This window comes from Amblyomma americanum, chromosome 1 (assembly GCF_052857255.1).
Source record: "Amblyomma americanum isolate KBUSLIRL-KWMA chromosome 1, ASM5285725v1, whole genome shotgun sequence".
In the NCBI taxonomy this organism is placed as follows: Eukaryota; Metazoa; Arthropoda; class Arachnida; order Ixodida; family Ixodidae; genus Amblyomma; species Amblyomma americanum.
In genome coordinates this window covers 166,740,959-166,760,041 of record NC_135497.1, presented here as the reverse complement: position 1 = coordinate 166,760,041, position 19,083 = coordinate 166,740,959, and the positions used below count along the sequence as shown (strand labels likewise).

Sequence of the window (19,083 nt, the reverse complement as noted above, 5' to 3'; positions counted from 1 at the left end):
TACCTTACTTGGAAATAAGCCAAATCTCTGCTGTGCACTCTGTATGCCAGCTCCAGCGTTTTCAGTCGAACTGCAGGCTGGCTGGCACGTATCGCACGCCACACTCTAAACAAAGAAGTAAAAAGGCTGTAATTCATCCTCTAGCGCACACCCTTTTATGTCATAAAAGGGTGTGCTCTAGAGGACAGCTTACTCCATTTTGTACTCCCATTTAGGTGTTTTCGTGTTTAGAGTGCAATGTTTGGTTCTGCCAAATCGTGCAGTTTTCACAGTTGCCAAAACGAGAAACATATACTGTGGAGGGATGACCGGGGTGACTGCGACCTCCCTGCTCCGCTGCAGTAGTTCTAGGCAGGGAAAAATGTTTATCTTCTCGTCGAGAGTAGATGCCCGCATGGCATGCACTGTGGCAAATATGTACCACATTTTAGGGCGCGTCAGATAATAGGTGGCGGTAGCTACTCGACGGTACTGGCTATGGCCAGTTGGGTGCTGAACGCACCCCGCCAGGGGTAGAAAAGTGGTTAGTTTCAACTGCATCGGCGCTCCTGGTGACTGCAGGACTGATGTTTAAAAAATGAATAATTCCTGCACATGCGCACAGGACGAAAGGCTGCGGCAACGGCCGAATTGTCTAAGGCACCGGAACTCGGAGTTGCTGTTTTCGCCGGCGGATATCGAAGCCTTTTCGGGTATGAAGGTTTTTCTCTTTATTTTTCATGCTGGATACCATTGCCGTGACAACGATACGACGCTCCAGATGGCTTTCTTCCGGCCTCCATGCGATGAATTGGCGCTGACGTCTGGTTTGGCAGGGTGGTATATACAGGGTGTGTACAGGGTTTTTCACCCAAGATTTTCGGCAATTTTCAAAAATAGGCTTTTTGAGTTAGAAGAGCGTTTTTCTCGGCATAGCAATGCCAGTGGTGTAACGCATCAGAGTACAGCTAAGACGTGCTAATTAGCAGGCTGGTTAACTAATATAGAGTAGTTACCTTTTTAACTATTACTGTTAGGCTCCTAAGTTACTGAGAGGCGTGTAGCCCACCATATGTAATAGCAATATCAGTTTTTAGAATTTCGAAAACGTGGTTACTCTCGGCGCTATGACCCAGCAAAGTTTGGCTACATCGCGCCAAAATACGTGTGCTTTTCACGAAGCTTGCAAGGAAAGCAACTTGTCCAGTGCACGTAACTCGTCGAAATAGCCAAAATTTGTAGGCCACAGCGCCGAGGGTAACCGCGTTTTCGAAATTCTAATAACTGATACAGATATCAAAGCGGCCTACAACTGTCTCAGTAATTAAGGGGCCAAACAGTAATAGTTAAAAAGTTACCTATTCAATGTTGTTAACCAGCCTGCTAGTTAGTACGTCCGATTTTGCTTCTGATGTGCTAAGACGCTGACAATGCTATGCCGAAAAATGCACTCTTCTAACTCAACAGGACTGTATTTGAAAATTGTATAAAGTCTTAGGTGAAACACCCTGTACAGGAAGCTTCTTACCCCGGACCCCGCCTTCGCCCGCTTCTTCGAGCTAGACAGCGCGCGTGATCTTCCTGATTGCTTTCCTGGCCTGGGGAACATCCGCCATCAGCCGCCTTTTCTTAGCTCGACAGCGCGCTCGGCATTTCATGCTTAATAAACTGCGGTGATTAATTTCTTGGCCATCAGAAGCAGCCAGCTGTCAATATAAAAGCCTGTTCGGGCACAATCAAAGCAGAGAAGTATGCAAGAGGCCGCGTTTCCGCACCGTCAGCGCTGAGCTCGCCGTCTGAGTGCCTGAGATAACGCGCGCGTGCTCAATCAGCGGGCGCTTATCAGGCGCTCAACGTGTGTGAGTCGGTACGCGACCGGCGGCGGCTCGACGCCAACCCTCGCACAGAGCATGCTGGCCCCGTTGGCAGAAGTATCGTGCGTCCTTTCTAATTGCATCTCTCGCATTACAAAAGTGAAATATGTGTGGACAAACAGTACGAGTACCTTGGTGCTTCGCGGTGTGTACGCCTTTGTAGGCCAGTGTACGCCTTTCATGCTGCGGTAGCGCTCCCCCCCCCCCCCCCCCCCTCTTCCCCATTGTCTTTTCCTCGTAAACGAACGTGCCGCTGGGGTTAACGGAGTCCCCTTTTGCTCAGTAACGAGCGGGCGGAGAGAAGCGGCAGAGTCTTGAGCACAGCCACTGATAACTGCCGCTTGGGCCGCTACAGGCCAGCGCACCCATTCATTAGGCTAGCTGTTTTTGGCGCGTCTCGCACCGCAAGAGAAGAGGATCGAGGGAGGCTTTTGACGCACGTTCCGGCTCACCTTTCCTCGCGGGAGTTGGCGTTCGTGCCAAGAGTCCTGGACCCAGGGCAGACGTGCTCACCACCGGGCTGGAATGAAACGCGCGAAGGCTGCTATGCTTTTTATTTATTTATACGTACTGCGCTCTCAATGAGATCAAGCGTGCTCCTGAAGTGCTTCGCGCGACGTTGATTTGTAGCCTGCTGATGAATTATTGAATATACACTCCGCAGGACCTTTTTTTACGCAGAAACGTGAATTACGCTCACCTTCACAAGCGGTGGTACAGGGTACAGGTCTGCAGTATAACCACTGTCGGCGTATATTGCTGGAAATGACGTAGAAGGTTATATCATTAAGAGAGCGTGACCAGCTTTTTTTTTCCCACCTGTATCTTGTGGGGTATTCCAATCTGCGGTCCGGGACACGTTTTCTTGCTCCGTATCGCCGATTGGACTACGCCATTAGATTCTAACCCGCCGCTGTTACGTGCAGTAAGAGCGCCTGCCAGCTCTCGTCACTAGCCTGAAAGGCCCTCTGAAAATTCCAGAAGACGGGTCACTTAGCGCCTCTGCGATCGTGAAGCCGTGAAAAATGCACTGTGTTCAGCGCTTATCAGAGGCGTTTATAACCCTGTCCTTGTTACTTGCTGTGCGACGAATGTTTCTGGAAACTGGTAGAAATTTTTTCACGGATCCTGTAAAGTTTACGGCGTATTGCTTCATAAACTTTCGCGTAGCTTAGGAGTGTACTTTGCGGAGATAGCCGCTACTGCCTGCGTTGATGTTTCTCGCTGTTTGTGCCGCTGTCGGCCAAATCGTCCAACATTCTAGATGCGAGTGTGGTTTCGCAACTGGAGATGCTTTCTGCCAGACTGAGGACCAATGGCGGAACGAATCCTCTACGTGAGCATGGAGCTGTGCACTATGCGAGTTCAATTCTCAGTGCCTTCCGGACAGTACTTTTTTCGCTTTATATTTTGCATTCACCCGACGCTTAACCTGCGGCTCCCCATGAAGTGAGGCTGTCGGATGTCTGAGTTTTCCAGCCGGTTATAGGAATTTTCTGTGGTGCTAGACGGGAAGAGGTAAATTTTGGTTGATGTTTTTTTTTAAATATAGCTCCTTGCTTCGGTATATTCGTGAAGAGCAACAATTAGTCATAAAGAGACATCAGTAAGCAGGCACTGTAGCGAGAAACTGGAATTTCAAGAATAGTATAGTATTGGAGCGAATGAAACGGGAGAGGATAAATGCGATGTCGTAAGGTGAGCAGGACCTATGTAGGCAGGGTTTTAGTTGTAGAAACGCAGTGTACAAAGGCAGGCGGAAGAAGAGTACGCGCAGTGAGCGCACTCTCAAAATCGCATGACGCGATTGCAGGCTGTCATGTAGGTTTGTTCCCTCGGGACGTCCCGCAGGAGGGCTTTGCAGCGTTTTACGCAATTGAATAATGAGACCACAATTTCGGAACAGTCACATTCGAGAACGGCATATTGTACCATCGGTTTAGCGCTCTCCTGAGAGAAAATATGTTGCTCGTGGAACTTGCGCCAGAACAATGAGCATTTTACTCATCAGAAGTGAAACAAGCTATATATATATATATATATATATATATATATATATATATATATATATATATATATATATATATTAGCAGACAAGTTAAGGGAAATGAGGGGCTCGTTTGACAAATACATGACAAATACATACAACCATGCCGCCGGTGGTTGTTTTTTCTGCTGCTTTATAAGTAGTTTTCTTTAAATCAAAGCTTAATTTAAGAATTTTTCTCCTACTAATCCGCACTATAAACTAAAAAAAAAATTCCCCAATGCACCTTGGTTTCGGTGACTGTTGGCTTCCTTCATGTATATATATATATATATATATATATATATATATATATATATATATATATATATATATATATATATATATATATATATATATATATATATATATATATATATATATATATATATATATATATATATATATATATATATATATATATATATATATATATAATGAGAGCGAAGTGCCGCACGACTATACCATATAGAAGAGATCGGCGCCTTAGTCTTTTGCCTCCATAAAAACGCAGCTATCGCGGTCGGGTTCGAATCCAGGAACTCCAAATCAGTAGCCGGAGTTCCTCGGTTCGAACCCGACCGCGGCGTGCTTTATTGCGGATTCTGCTGTATGCTTGCACTGGATAAAATGTGTGACGTCTTTGCGTCCAGGTTCCCTCCGCTTAAAATATGGGGATAGAGCAATTGACAACGAGGAAAGGAGCGAAAAAACAGAGCAGTGTCTTTCTTTCTTTTTCCCCATTCAGCGTGGTATTAATTTCTCGAATACTCACTAACGAGACCATCAGCATACGTTAATTAGCTTCTATTGCTCTGTCGAATTAGTTGCTCGCGGCCTTACTGTCCTACACCGTGGTCACCTTTCATATGAATAAGCCTTATCATAGCTTCAGAAGATCCGATACCTTGATAGGGGTTCTCTCACACAGTCCGTAGTCATGCTGCAACGCTGACCGGCACATCTCCACAGCCAGATCCACGGGAGCACTGGTAAACGGCGACTTGACATCGAAGGATACCATGATTTCGTCGTCATCTACCGTGACGTCACGCACCTTTTCAATAAAATCCACTTAGTTTCGTATGAAGGTCGAACCCTTGCCAACGAGTGGTGCCATAACCTTGTGCAAGTATCCCGACAAGCAGTGTAAGGGCGACCGTGTAAAATCTACTATCGGTCGCATCGGGAGGTTTGGCTTATGAATCTTTGGGAGACCATATAAAGCAGGTGCTGAGCCATTCTTTTCTTTTTTTTTGAGATATGAGTCTATTACCCGACTAGACGAAATTTCGTCAAACCTTAGATTTCACTCTGTACGGTGTGTTGGACGCTGAGCCAGTGTTGCCGTGCAGAGACCGCGGTTTATGTTGATGATGTTCAATTCGTGGTGACTTTCACAGGCTAGCAGCATGGAGCAGCCGTCCCCGGCCGCAGAGGAGCTGTGCAAGCAGCAGCCCCCCGAGATGCAGCAGGAGGCGCCGCCGCCGGCCCCAACGGTCCAGCAGCAGCGGCGGCCATCTTCGCAGCCGTCGAACGGCCAGACCAACGGCAACGGTGACATGTGCCGCATCTGTCACTGCGAGGCGGACGCGGAGAACCCGCTCATCTCGCCCTGCTACTGCGCGGGCAGCCTGCGCTACGTGCACCAGGCCTGCCTCCAGCAGTGGATCAAGTCGTCGGACACCCGGTGCTGCGAGCTGTGCAAGTTCGACTTCATCATGCACACAAAGATCAAGCCTTTCCGGAAGGTCAGTCCGTTCGGGGGTGCAGGGTTCTGAGGGCGGCAGAGGGGGGATTGAGCGCGTGTTTGTGCCGCTTCGCAGTGGGAGAAGCTGGAGATGTCCTCGGTGGAGCAGCGCAAGGTGCTGTGCTCCATCACGTTCCACGTTGTGGCCATCACGTGCGTGGTCTGGTCCCTGTACGTGCTCATCGACCGGACGGCGGAGGAGATGCGTGAGGGCAACCTGGACTGGCCCTTCTGGACCAAGCTCATCGTGGTCGCCATCGGCTTCACCGGGGGCCTCGTCTTCATGTACGTCCAGTGCAAGATGTACGTGCAGCTGTTCCGCCGCTGGAGGGCCTTCAACAGGGTCATCTACGTCCAAGACGCGCCCGTGCCGGACAAGGGTGCCGCACTGCCCACGGCCGCCGACCTGTCGCCGCCGGTCACGGTGCAGGGCACCACGTCCTCGAAGCGGCCGCCCGCCAGCGCCTGCGCGCCGCTGCACGACGGTCCCACCGAGATCACCGTGGCCAAGGACTCCAGCCCCGACACGCCCGGCCCCGACGAGCCGCGCGCCGCCAGTTGAGCGCGTGTCGCTGCCGGTCCCCTTGTGATAGACGTGCCCTGGGTGCCCGCGAACACGCTATGGCGCCCTGTGCTCTGTGTACATAGAAGTGCGTGTGTGTGTATATAGGCGGCGCCCGGCGCGATCCATGTGGCCGCTTCTGCGTAGTCGTTTCGGTGCTCGTGCAGAGAACTGCGCGGCCACAGCCGGGCCCGCGAACATGTGCTTTCGGTTTGTTCGAGTCGTGTGCACTTCTCCCTTCTGTTTGTAGCTGGCCGTTCGCTTCTCTCTCCGACGCTGCTGTTTCGTACCTCTGCGTAGACTTTGGATTCTTTCGGGTCTTATTCTGCACTTCTCCCACTTCCATGTCAGCTAGTCATACTCCGAAATTCTCAGCCGTGTCGCAAAACGCTAGGCTAGAGAAACAAAAAAAAGCCTGAAGTTTTGCGATAAATGTTTGTTTCCCCAGGGCGAACTGTCTGCGCTGAGACAAGGTGTAAACCATAGCTGGTGCTTTCAACAACTAGGTACTTGCAAGCCTACTTGGCTGCAGGCATCGCATATTTGAACTATTTGTCAGCCCTTTTGACCTGTCCATGGTGACAGTAAAAAAACTACTACAGCGTTTTTCATCCGGTAGATGACTACAGGTTGTCTTTTTCAGGTTACATACTTGCAGTGGCGCAATTAGAACGATAAGACATGCATTGGAACTATTGTTGTGCAAACACCTGCGATTAGCTGGCAGCAGAAAATGCCTATTTTTGTTATTCAGCGGAGCGACAGCTGTCCCGGACTTATTGCCGACCTTTTGCCACTTGCGTACAGTTGCTTTGTTCTGTTTCAAAAGCTTACCTCCGAATTCAGATGCAGGCAATCTAGGTTTTCTTCTGTTCTTGCAGTACACAAGGCCTATGGCCGTCCTGTTTTGCAACCTGTTCTTCTTTTCCTAAATAGACTAGTGTGCTCTTCAATATATGCTAAAAAGGCGAGCGTATTCATGCTTATTGGCTTTCAGTTGCAGCACTTATGTAAATGTCCTCAAATTTTCTGGCTTTTCTCATATGTTTCCTGTAACTTGGTTCTGGTTAGGCCATAACTTTAAAGTTATAATGGTGTTACCAGCCAACAGTGATGACCAAAGTCCAAATGCAAAGGAGCATGTGCATATGACATGACCAACATAATATAACGGTGCCAAGCGCTGTTGGAAAACAGAGCTTTCCCTCTTTTAGGCGTGAATGCGCTTGCTTTGACAACGGGTGATGCTTGGTAAGGCCGCCTCGAAGCCCTCTACTGTCTCCTGAAGGCACGACCCCTTTACTCCGAAGCGGCTCGGTCTGGAAGAGTTCCTCTTTCGTTTAGTGCAATCAGAGTTTGCCGCTTCGTATTCAGTTCACAGGGGTTAATTTCTTCCAAACTTCTGTGCGCGTGTTCAGCGCACGTCTTTTCATGCACGTGCGTCACTTCAATAAGATGCATGGTAGCTCCGTGGCGCCAAGTGTGCAGGCCTGTACGCACGCCATTTGTCAGTAGCCGCGACGTTCACAAACCTCACCCGCGCTTAACCTCTTCGAATGTCCAGGAGCGTGCTTGACGGCGCGCTTCTCTGCAGCTGCCATCATGTCCAGCTCATGTCCATGAGGTTCACGCCACTGTCCACAAGCACGTGATTCTGCCTCCCACCTAGCTGTCAGGGGGTCGCGAGGACTTTTTTTTTCTTGCAGTCCGGAAGAGGCCTAGAAGAATGCTAACTTCCGTGTCTGAGAGGCCGCACTCACAAGAGATCTGTGGCAGCAAGAACTTTACGCGACGAGTGAGGCTTTTGGACACCGTGGTGAAGCGTGAAGGGTCTGGATGAACTGTCAGGTGGACACGTTCAGCACTGCAGGTGCGCATATCAACGCGGACCTCTGTTGCGGCTCATGGGCACGCATTTTAAGCTGGCGCGGCCGGTTTCGAGTGGACGAAGAGTATGGTTGAAGTGCCAACAGTGCTCAAGCGTCATCCTGTTCTCGCATTCGCCAATTTGCATGACAAAAGCTGACTGCTGCAGCCGCGTGAGATGTGAGAACCACTGTACACAGCTCGTATTTTTTTTTTTCAAAAGTTGTCGGTTATTTATGTGCCTCACTGTACCTGGACTTTTTACTTGTGTGAAGGCAGTAGGAAACCGTGCTCCAAGTTTTTCTGTTTTGTTTATTTCACCAAACGCCGGCACTGCCGCTTCCAGTTCCTCACAGCGCGTAAGATAAACGCGAAGGTTACACAAAGCGGTCGCTTCCGGGCGGGAGCCCGCGAAGCATGAAATGAAGAGAAACGTCGATGAAGCAGTTTCGTCACAAGGCTGTGGAGACCCAAGTACAAGCGCGAACAATCGCGAAAATTTGTTAGGAGGGCTATGGAAGCTGAATTCAGATAAAATAAGACTTCTGTCCTCTCTCCTGCCCCAATGACTTTGTCAGTGCGGTAGCAGTAAGACCTTGCAGCTGAAAAGAAACGCTGTTTAAGTGCCCAGAACTTTTTTTTTCGAAGCTTGGTGACAAAACAGTAATGAATGCTGGGCGTTTGGTCTGCCTATACAATACAAGCGCGATCCTTTTTGTTGTTCGCTACTGATTATTTTTTTTTTGCCCCAACGCTGCGCTGTTAGCTGTCGTTGACACGCTTGTAGCCAAAAATGCATTGTCGTCTGGAAAAGGGTTTAAGCTCAAAATATGGCAACTTCAACCCCCTTGCAGACGACATTTAAATGCAAATTAGCGCAGGCATAAGGCTGATCAGACAAGTAAGTCAGGGGGTGGGTTAGTGGCACCGACCGGGGCCCTTACTAAGCCGAATGATTTCAGGAAGAGGGGAAAAGAGGAGGGAGGAGAGGGTGATACTCCACTCTGCCGCGGTCTTTCATCTTTTTTCTTTTCGCATTTGTTAGGCACAGCGTTCGGCGCATTGTTATCCGTGCAGTTTTCACCTCCAGGACATCTTGCACAGCCTCTCCGGGAAATGGCGGATTGAACTCTTCTGCATGAACCGCTTTTACTGTTTTGCTCTTTTCGGTCTGCCCCATACAAAGCAGTGCAGTTGTGCGTTTGTTTCTTCTGTAGAGGTAAAAGAAAAAGCGTCATGGAGCGCGAAGAACCTGAGCCAAAGTGCACGTGTAAATACCTCTACACGTACATATTTAATTTCAGAGCAGTGTGCACAAAACTTTAAAAACCTCGTTCCGCGGAAAAGATTAGAGTCCTTTTTTTTTCTTCTTGTTTCGAACAGGGTGGCGGCGCATGCAGGTTTGCGTAGAAAGGTGAACTGTAACTGCATGTCGGTGCCACAGCAGTTGTAGCCGTACACTGTCAACGCATTTACGAAGGAAGCAAGAGCGATGCTCGAGGGAAGCGTGGAAAAACCAGGGTTTACAGCAAGTTATGCGCTTCGGATTTGCGGGCGACTTGAGCACACGGATGGCTTGGATTTGTAGAGAGGGTCTTCACGGAATGCGAGCTGTCCAAGGTTCAGACAAAGCCAGCACTTATGTTGCATCACGAATCCCTTTGTCCCCTGGTCAAATAAAACGCAGATCACGAAGCAACGTTTGTAATATGTATATGCTGTGCTGCACATCGGCTATCCAGTGTTCGCAGCCAGTTACGAAAGCACGCGCTCGTATTCTCCTCGTTGTTCCTGCGGCCGCACCTGAAAGAGCGGCCTATCCTCGTTGGTGCCGTGCGCTTCCAGTCCGATACCTCATCCCCGACACCCAACCTTGTTTGTGCTTGCTGTTTTTCAGTAGCGTGCGTTGCCCCTGACTTGCGCTCTGTGCGTGGTTGCAGGAAACACTGACCAGAGCACAGAGGTTTCTCGACAATGGCGACGTTGCCGTCGAAGGCAACCCTGTAACCTTCTCCCTTAAGGCCTTTTTTCCTCCCCCCCCCCCCAATCTTTCTCCAGTATTCTCCGCATCGCGCGTAACGCAGCAGGAAAGACTCTACGAAACGCTCAGGTCCTGCCTAGAAGCCGCATTCCCGGGCCCAGGTGCTAGCCCTGCGCTTGAGTGTTCCTTGAAAGCTTGCCCGTCGATGGTACCCTGTTGGCGTCGCTTGTCTGTCGTTGAAGGTGAAACCGGGTGACGTCCGCAAGTCTGCCTGTCGAGGCGGGCCTCGGGGTCGGGCCCTGCTTTGCCGTTGACGGTCACTGCGTAACAGTGCGCGCGCGATCGTCGTTTGTGCCAAATATGGAGATGACCTTCCTGTTTAGCTGCGAGACACCTGACTGCGATCTTGGCCAGCGTCTGACTGTGAATCGGTGCGCCGATTATGGAGCGAGGAGAGGCCGCGCAGCTCGAACGAGTGCGGCGCTGATCGCCAGGCGCCGGTGGCGAGCCTGCATTTTTTTCTCAAGTACACCGAGAAGGTTAGCCCGTTGCATGGTTATCGATCACGCCGTTTTTTTTTTTTTGCCCTTCACACTTCGCGGCACAGTCCTTGTCACAAACATGCAGTCCACATCGCGCGCTACAGGAACAGTGGTTCGGCCGCGACGAATCCCGCGACGCGCCGAAGCCTCAGAGATTAAGGGTACAGGTTGCTCTCGTTGCCTCGACGTCGAGGAGTGACATGAGCACCAAAGGTGTCCCGCGCTTGAGCCGAGGGCTACTGCATTCGCGAACGAAGTGGCCGGCATAATTTGGACAAAGACTGCGCGCATACGCGGACTCGCAAAACAGTCTGTGTAAATACAGTAAGGCGATGTTTCTTATTCTGCGACATAGCAGCGCGCACGCGTACACACGCATATACACACACAGACACGAACACACATGCGCGCACATGAGACGTGCAGCGAGCCTCACAGACTAGGTTTCGATCCTGGAATCCGCTGGGCGGCTTCCGTTTCCCTTTCGGCCTGCGGGCGCCTCGCTTCGTCTGATGACGGCAGCCTTTTCCGCGCCCCTATCCGATCCCCACCTCTGCTGTGCCGCGGTGTTATGCGTAAATACGGCTATTTATTTGCCAGCTTCGCTGGCTTCATCGGATGAGCGTACTACACGAGAGGGGACAGATCTGAGACGTGCGCAAGTGCCATTCCTCACATGCTGGTCGCTTCCAGGAATGAACACAGATTTCTGGACGTTTGTTATTGTTGGCTCCGTTTTGAAAAGCGAACAAGTGCCTTTTTGGTTCGTTTTTGGACTGTTGTTATGTTTCTGGGAGTGGCAAACACGTTGCACACCTGTACGCAAACACAAATACACAGCTGTGTTGAGGGAGTTTCGGCATGGAACACTCGTTTGAAACATAGATTAAAATTAAATTCAATTTAAAAGCCTGTGGTGTGTGTGTGTCATTATTACTCCTCGTGCCTACCTGTCAGAGGAGCCGCCTTAAGCCTGCACAAATTTTGGGCGTCACTCTGAGGACCTGGGCTTGATGATCAAAGGGTTGGTTGTTGGCAGAGCCATGCTACGTCGGCTGCCATTGGCCGGCACATGATGCTGGCGCCCGATTCCTTTTTATTCAGCTTGGTCTGTATTTCCGTCTCAGTTAATATACAGAAAAAGGGAAGGGCTGAAAATGGGATGTCTCGGAGTCTTGGGCAGTATTCCGCGGCAAACGAATTTTAAGTGCGAGAAAGCTGGCCAGCAATTGGTGCATCGTTCGGAAACATCGCAAGAAAGGCACACAGGTCGGACGGAAAGACTGAAGTGGAAAATCACCGTGTCCCTGTCTCATTCTCTCCGTCCTTTATGTCGTTCTTGCACTCTATTTCAAAACGATGCGAGTTTAATTACGAGGTCGCTCTTGATGATTTTTTTTGCTGACTCGAGCGGTTATTCCAGCGCTTGACTACTTCGCCTCATTTCCTGACCATTCACTCTCCTGGTCCGTTTTTGAAAGGTAAGTACACGTACCTGTGGATACACTTCGGACTAGTGAGCCTGCTGTGAAACAACGGTGCATAATCCGAGACTGTAGCAGTCCATGGCGCTCTTATTACCGCCGTGCGCTGAGTAAACAATTAGTAGCCATCTCTCAATACCGGGACGACCAAAATTGTCACGCACACCTGGTAAGCCAAACTTCTAACGTGCCTTCTTCAAGTCCATTGTGTCAATGTTCTTCTTCTAGCTAAACTCCTCTCGCTTTCCTCCATCGATCCTCTAATCTTTCCCTCATTTCTACTTTCTAGAAACTGACTACACCCAGGCTGTTTTTAAACACCAAACCAATTCGGATCTCTGAGGTGAATTCACGTACGGGGGGCTAGAGAATTTCACATTGCGAAAGAATATGCTTTCTCGTTTGTCGCCTTTAACGCCTTTAACCCTTTAACGCCGAAGTTACGAAGAAATCTAGGGGAAAAAATCTTAATTGCTACTTTATACCCACACAGAACAACTAAGTTCAAAAATTTGTTAGCACCGCTGAAGTACCGGAAGTAGGAATAGGAAGTTCGCGAATTAGCAACACTGGGCATTCGGCGCATTTTCACAACTAATGCGAGCTATGTGGAGGGCCAACACAACAAGAGTCCCGTTCAGACGAGAACCCGACGTAGGCGTCGTCGCCGGTGTGTGCGGAAAATCCCGACTGGTCGAGAGGGTCATGATGTCACACGTTGAGCTGTGGAATGAAAATGGTTTGGTTTGGTTTATGGGGTTTTTACGTCCCAAAGCAACCCAGGCTGTGAGGGACGCCGTAGTGGAGGACTCCGCAAATTTCGACCACCCGGGGTTCTTTAACGTGCACTGACATCGCACAGTACACGGGCCTCTAGAATTTCGCCTCCATCGAAATTCTACCGCCGCGGCCGGGATCTAACCCGCGCCTTTCGGGTCAGCAGCCGAGCGCCGTAACCACTGAGCCACCGCGGCGGCTCGGAATGAAAATGATTAAAACATGAGTTACATTGTGATTACGAGGTCGTAGCATGACTCAAAGGTTACGATTTGTAAGGATGTAAATTAAATTACGCCGAAAAGAAAATTTGGAAGATCAGCTGCGCATATGGCAGGTTCTCTGATCCGGAGTTCCCAGGTTCGAACCCCGGAGTTCCCGGGTTCGTCCCGACCGCGGCGGCTGCGTTTTTATGGAGGCATAACGCTAAGGCGCCCGTGTGCTGTGCGATGTCAGTGCACGTTAAAGGTCCCCACGTGGTCGAAATTATTCCGGAGCCCTCCAGTACGACACCTCTTTCTTCCTTTCTTCTTACACTCCCTCCTTTATCCCTTCCCTTACGGCGCGGTTTAGGTGTCCAACGATAATGTTACGTGGCGGCCAGCCGAAGAAAGAGACACGATGATCGATGGAAATGAGATGATTTAATGGCTGCCGGCCTAGCGCGAGCGCTCCTGCCCGAGCCACTGCGCAGTTCGTCTTCTTCGTCACACTACTCGGGGCCACCGAGCGATCGTCCCGATCGCGAACGAGAAGATCGGCACTGAAGATGAAATGCTGCAGATGACGATGGGCTTGTAAAATGGTTGGATACAGAAGAAGGAGGTGAAGGGCTTGCCGCCACGGTGAATGAGACGATCGGCGAATGAGTCCCGGTCCACGAAGCATCCGGGCCGCAGGTTGCCAGGAGCCGACGGCCGAGGTCCTTGGACGCACCGAACGGCAGAGGCAGGGGGGGGGGGGGGGGGCGGTGTCCTCACGTGTGGGCAGCGTCTCGGGTCGGTCGGGTCATTCCGGTCGCGGCAACGTGGTCAGTTCGTGGCCAGATACTGCGCCATTTCCTTTCCCCCAAAAGCTAATTATTATTATTATTATTATTATTATTATTATTATTATTATTATTATTATTATTATTATTATTATTATTATTATTATTATTATTATTATTATTAAGATTAGCTGCGAATCGTACCCATGAACCTTGGGTTGCGAGTCAGATACGCTACCCTTAGGCCATTTACGCACATTGCCCCCTTCTTTGTTGCCTTCGAAGGCGTGGGAATGCAACGTAATACAAGTCGGGTGGTTATTTACAAAACTGCAGCACACTTAGCTGGCAGCGAACATTCCAACTTTTTCAGTTGGGCTAGATTTCGAAACAATACAGTTTCATCATCGCAGTTCGTTCGACTTGGTTAAAGGGAGACCTTGTGTGTCTTGAAGTAAAGGAAACATGTATAAAAACAAATAAGTAGGGTTTAAAAATATAGAAATAACAGTGTCCGTGTCTGCGAAGATATGCAAAGAGGGCCCCGGGCCGCCGCAGGGACCCATTAACGATACCGCGTCATACCCTTAGGGCGGATCGAGCTCAAAAGTCCCTCGAATTTTTTTGTAATGAGGATTGTACCAACAGTTGCTCCTGCTTGGGCAGAGGTGCGGATTGCATTTAAAAGGAACGGAAATCTATCCGGCCATTCTAATGCAGTCGCCTTCTCTTTGTTACTTGGTGCGTGTGGCATTTTCGGAGCTGTTTGTTCTCGTCCAGTTCTCGCGTTCTTTTTCCTATTATTAGGAAGAATACACTCAAGCCTGTCTCTGGTTTTTACGATTACCCTCGCTGTCAACATTGGAAACTCTTTTAGCATAGCGGAGACGCAATGTCGTGCACGTGTGTCGTTTTACTGGACGCCCCTTGCACACGTGCAGTGGCCCCGCCTGGCCCATACATTCAACGAATATAATTCCTTTCTAATGAGGCGCATGCCGTCTGAGTAATTACTGTCGCTGTCACTCGCTGTTCTCAAGAGGGAGAAAAATGGTCCTCGAAGGACAAAACTTGGACAATTGTAGGGAGGGTGGGAGGCGCCTCTCTCCGCCGAGCAATGTGTGTCGACAAAAGGACGCATTGCCCGGTGCAATTGCGGTCATCGTTGGCAAGGGTTATACAGGGCCTTGTATCAAAGGGGAAAGGACCAGGTTAGGATGAGGAAAAGGAAATGGTTGGCTGGAGGAAGAGGGTAGGAGAGTGGAGTACGATGCCTTGAAAAGGTGTCTTACAGTCAACAGGGAGACACATTAGTCAGGGGATTGAGGCTTCTTCCCTCCTTCTGGTTTATGCTGCCACTAAGCGCAGCAGTTTGCACCCTGTCTGGACCAGAACGTGGGAGCATGGTATGTGGCATTCATTACCCGCAGATGGCCCCATATTCTATCGCGGCTGTTTTCTACATCGCAGGGGCGAATTTGCGGGAATCTCTTGGAAGGAGCGGGGTGCTATTTGCATAGTACATTTCTTGAGCTCTCTTAGTCTAAATATTAGGGCCACTGCGGATTTCCCTCCAAAAATTTCTTCCTAACGAAACGGGTGATCGCCCCCCCCCCTCCTTAAATCTGCCCCAACTTCATTGTATATTACTTTTTCCTCTTTTCATTTTCCTACTCTTCCAAGTTCACCTGGATAACATATGGATAGTCTATCCTCCTATACCTACACAGCCATGTATGCAGCGTACGATTTGACAGACACGGGTGGCCTTAATTGTAGTGCAGGTGAGCTTGCAGCTGGTTGTTATCCAGCTAAGCTCAGCACTCCGGACGCAGAAGTGGGGTAAAACGTAGCGTGAAAGCCTTACTGCGCGTATGTCTGTATTAAAAATGAGGTCATTCAGCCATCAGCAAAAAAAGCGGATACGGTGTGGCGCATGCCATGAAACCATACGCACCTTGCAAGGCTTCTGTCATCTATCAGACCGCTTTGACATGAGGACCTACGTTGGCCAAGGAAAAAGAACCGACTTCGTGAGGGTGACAAATACTGATATCCTCGTTGCATCCTCTGTAGGCTAACACCACTGCAGGCTGCTTATTCTGTTGCGAGTGGCAATCGGGTAGTGGCACGCACCCTTGATCCTTACACTTATCCCGTTACTACAGCTACCCTGGAAACCCTCCCGATATCACCAGTATTCAGGAACTCTCCATAGCACCCCCTACTTTCCCATAATACACCGATTCAATACAGAGCATATACGCAATCTCATACGCGTCAGATTCCTGCACAACTACAGGATGACCTACAAGAAGCTATCACCAAACTACGTCCCCGCACTGTCACACTCAGGTGGATCCCTAATCACGCTGGAATACCAGGCAGTGAGGTGGCGCATCGCCTTGCCGGCGAACTTCAACACCGGGCGCCTGGGACTCCGCGGCATTATCCACCCACGTAGGATGCTACTCTCAACTACAAGCAAGGAATAAATCTTCACTGACATCAATAGTGAAACTCTTCATACGCTTCCTGTTCCGGACAAATATCTCACCACTACGCAACTACGCACTCTTCGACGCATGCACCTAAATACACTCCTTTCCCGTTCTTTTTTTCTACCGTATCCGACACTCACCCGCATGCTCCAATTGTCCCGAACCCTATGATAATTTAGCACATTCTATTTTCTTCTGCCCCGTTGCCATTCAGTCCCCTCATTTTCCATACCCTTCGCCCCCGACCTGGCGTGCCTCGGACTAGCTGAGGTACCAGCTGATGAACCCTGGCCCAGGACATCCTCGGCACTTAATTTTTTTTTTGAAGTTTTCTCTCTCTTCCAGGCAATGTCGGCGCGCGCCTAACCTGGCGAGTAATGTTTCGTGGCCGGAAACGGCACAGTTAGAACGCGAAATCACTGAAGCTTTCCATTCACATCAAGTAACGCGGTGGCGCGTGCGTTAGCCAAACGTCGGTTGAGCTAAGTGAAGAATCTTTGCTTACCTGTGTAGCACGTGTCGTTAATTATAAATGGCAGTAATTATATTACGGTAATGAAATTACTTTCGACGAGTACTTTAAATACTCTTTGGTAACTTAGGTAACTCTTTGGTAACTTAGGTAACTTTGGTAATGAATAACTTTGGACACTAATTTCGCAGTAAAAGTCACTGATTACTTTCGAAATAGCCTTCATTAAAAATTCATCACTCGCCTTTGTGAATAATAACAATAATCATTGGTTTTGAGGGAAAGGAAATGGCGCTGTAACTGTCTCATATATCGTTGGACACCTGAACCACGCCGTAAAGGAAGGGACAAGGAGGAAGTGAAAGAAGAAAGGAAGAAAGTGGTGCCGTAGTGGAGGGCTCCGGAATAATTTCCATCACCTGGGGATCTTTAACGTGCACTGACATCGCACAGCACAAGGGCGCATTAGCGTTTTTCCTCCATAAAAAACGCAGCCGCCGCGGTCGGGTTCGAACCCGGGAAATCCGAATCAGTAGTCGAGCGCCCTAACCACTGAGCCACCGCGGCGGGTCTGGTCTTTGTGTCGGCATAGCTTTGACGGGTCGAGCGCCTCGAAAGCAGGAACGGCGCACAGCAAGCCAGCGAAGTTGCACACGCGTACGAGTGGCGTTGTGCGCGTACGCTGAACAGCCACTTTGCCGAGCACAAAACGGAGGGAAAGCTATTCAGCTCCTGCTACTGCATGCGCAATCAACGCGCCACACGCTCGGCCACGGGAGGGCTCCGTAGCAATGGCATGCTGTACACCTCACGCTCGCACAGACTCACTGCGAGCCCATGAGCAAGTCGGTCCCTCTCTATTTTATATTTTTTCGCCCCGCCGCGGTGGCTCAGTGGTTAGGGCGCTCGACTACTGATCCGGAGTTCCCGGGTTCGAACCCGACCGCAGCGCAGGAAAAACGCTAAGGCGCCCGTGTGCTGTGCGATGTCAGTGCACGTTAAAGATCCCCAGGTGGTCGAAATTATTCCGGAGCCCTCCACTACGGCACCTCTTCTTCCTTTCTTCTTTCACTCCCTCCTTTATCCCTTCCCTTAAGGCGCGGTTCAGGTGTCCAACGATATATGAGACAGATACTGCGCCATTTCCTTTCCCCCCAAAACCAATTATTATTATTATTATTATTATTATTATTATTATTATTATTATTATTATTATTATTATTATTATTATTATTATTATTATTATTATTATTATTATTATTATTATCCCTCTCTATTGCTTCATACTGTACACGTCATGGCACTGGCAAAGAGTCAGGACTTTCTTCTGACAACCTTGGCTATGAGTCGTTGGAAAAATAGCTTCCGTGGCCGGATATCTCAAACCGTATATTTGAACTCAAGGCTAAAATAGGCGGCAATGTCACCGTGACATGGAAGTTACGTCCACCGGGCCCAAAAGCGCTGCCTTCGAGATCCAAGGTTTCATCAAAGTTGCTGAAGCAGCTGCAGATAAGCTCTTCTTTTCTGTGGTGTCCCATTTTGCGTATTTTAGAGCAAGCGCGCTTTTATACACTTCAGAAACGTTATGAACATGAATTTTCCCAGTGCGCGTATTGTAGAGGTATACATATGTAGTTTACACAGATGGGCGTGCTTTACCTCGTTATTCACTTGAGGCGCTTCGCAAGAGCAGTTTCTTTTTCTTTTTTTGCTTTATCTACTCAGGCTATCAACTGTAAAGTTAGCTATACGGGCATGGCTATGTTTCTGCTTCCATTCTGATGGCAACTGCACGGCCGGGAAGCCAGTTTAGTACCTGGCGTGTACTATTTTCCGAGTTCAGCTTGCACCTTTATGGCGCTATTGCGACAAATGCGGAGGAGTTATGCCGTACTTCACGCACTTGTCATAATTTGTAAACGAAATTCTTAAAACATAAAATTTCCATTTGCCGGACGTCTTCCGCACTTTTCACGAGTATGTCGACCGTACTTCCGCGAAATGTAAACGCCGTTGACCTAGCACGTCTAGAAGATTGTTGAGAAGGCAAATGACGGCGCGGGCATTTATAATGCGTTGACTCAAATTACCCAGGCTCGCTAAGCAGCTTTCGGACCCGGGCTACGCTGTTCCGGCGACCACACATCCATGTTTTCAGCTGCCTTGGCTCCGCGGCAAGCAAATCGAACAAGAGAAATGGCAGGTTGACCGCTCCTGTTAGCAGGCGAATTACCGGGACGATAAGTTAGTATAAGTCATTGCAGCCCCCGCAGCTGAT

At 49.5% G+C, this 19,083-nt stretch overlaps 1 protein-coding gene across 6 annotated transcripts in view; it reads left to right on the top strand.

Annotated features, from left to right (window-relative positions):
- The window catches only part of LOC144114141 (E3 ubiquitin-protein ligase MARCHF8-like), a 155,869-nt gene extending 144,375 nt beyond the window's left edge, over nt 1-11,494 (top strand). For all 6 annotated transcript variants that reach the window (XM_077647653.1, XM_077647654.1, XM_077647655.1 and 3 more), the window contains 2 exons: nt 5,283-5,630; nt 5,706-11,494. In XM_077647653.1, the coding sequence (XP_077503779.1) occupies nt 5,283-5,630; nt 5,706-6,191 (834 nt within the window). In that variant the 3' untranslated portion in view covers nt 6,192-11,494. The remainder of the gene's footprint in view (nt 1-5,282; nt 5,631-5,705) is intronic.
- The last annotated feature ends 7,589 nt before the right edge of the window (nt 11,495-19,083 follow it).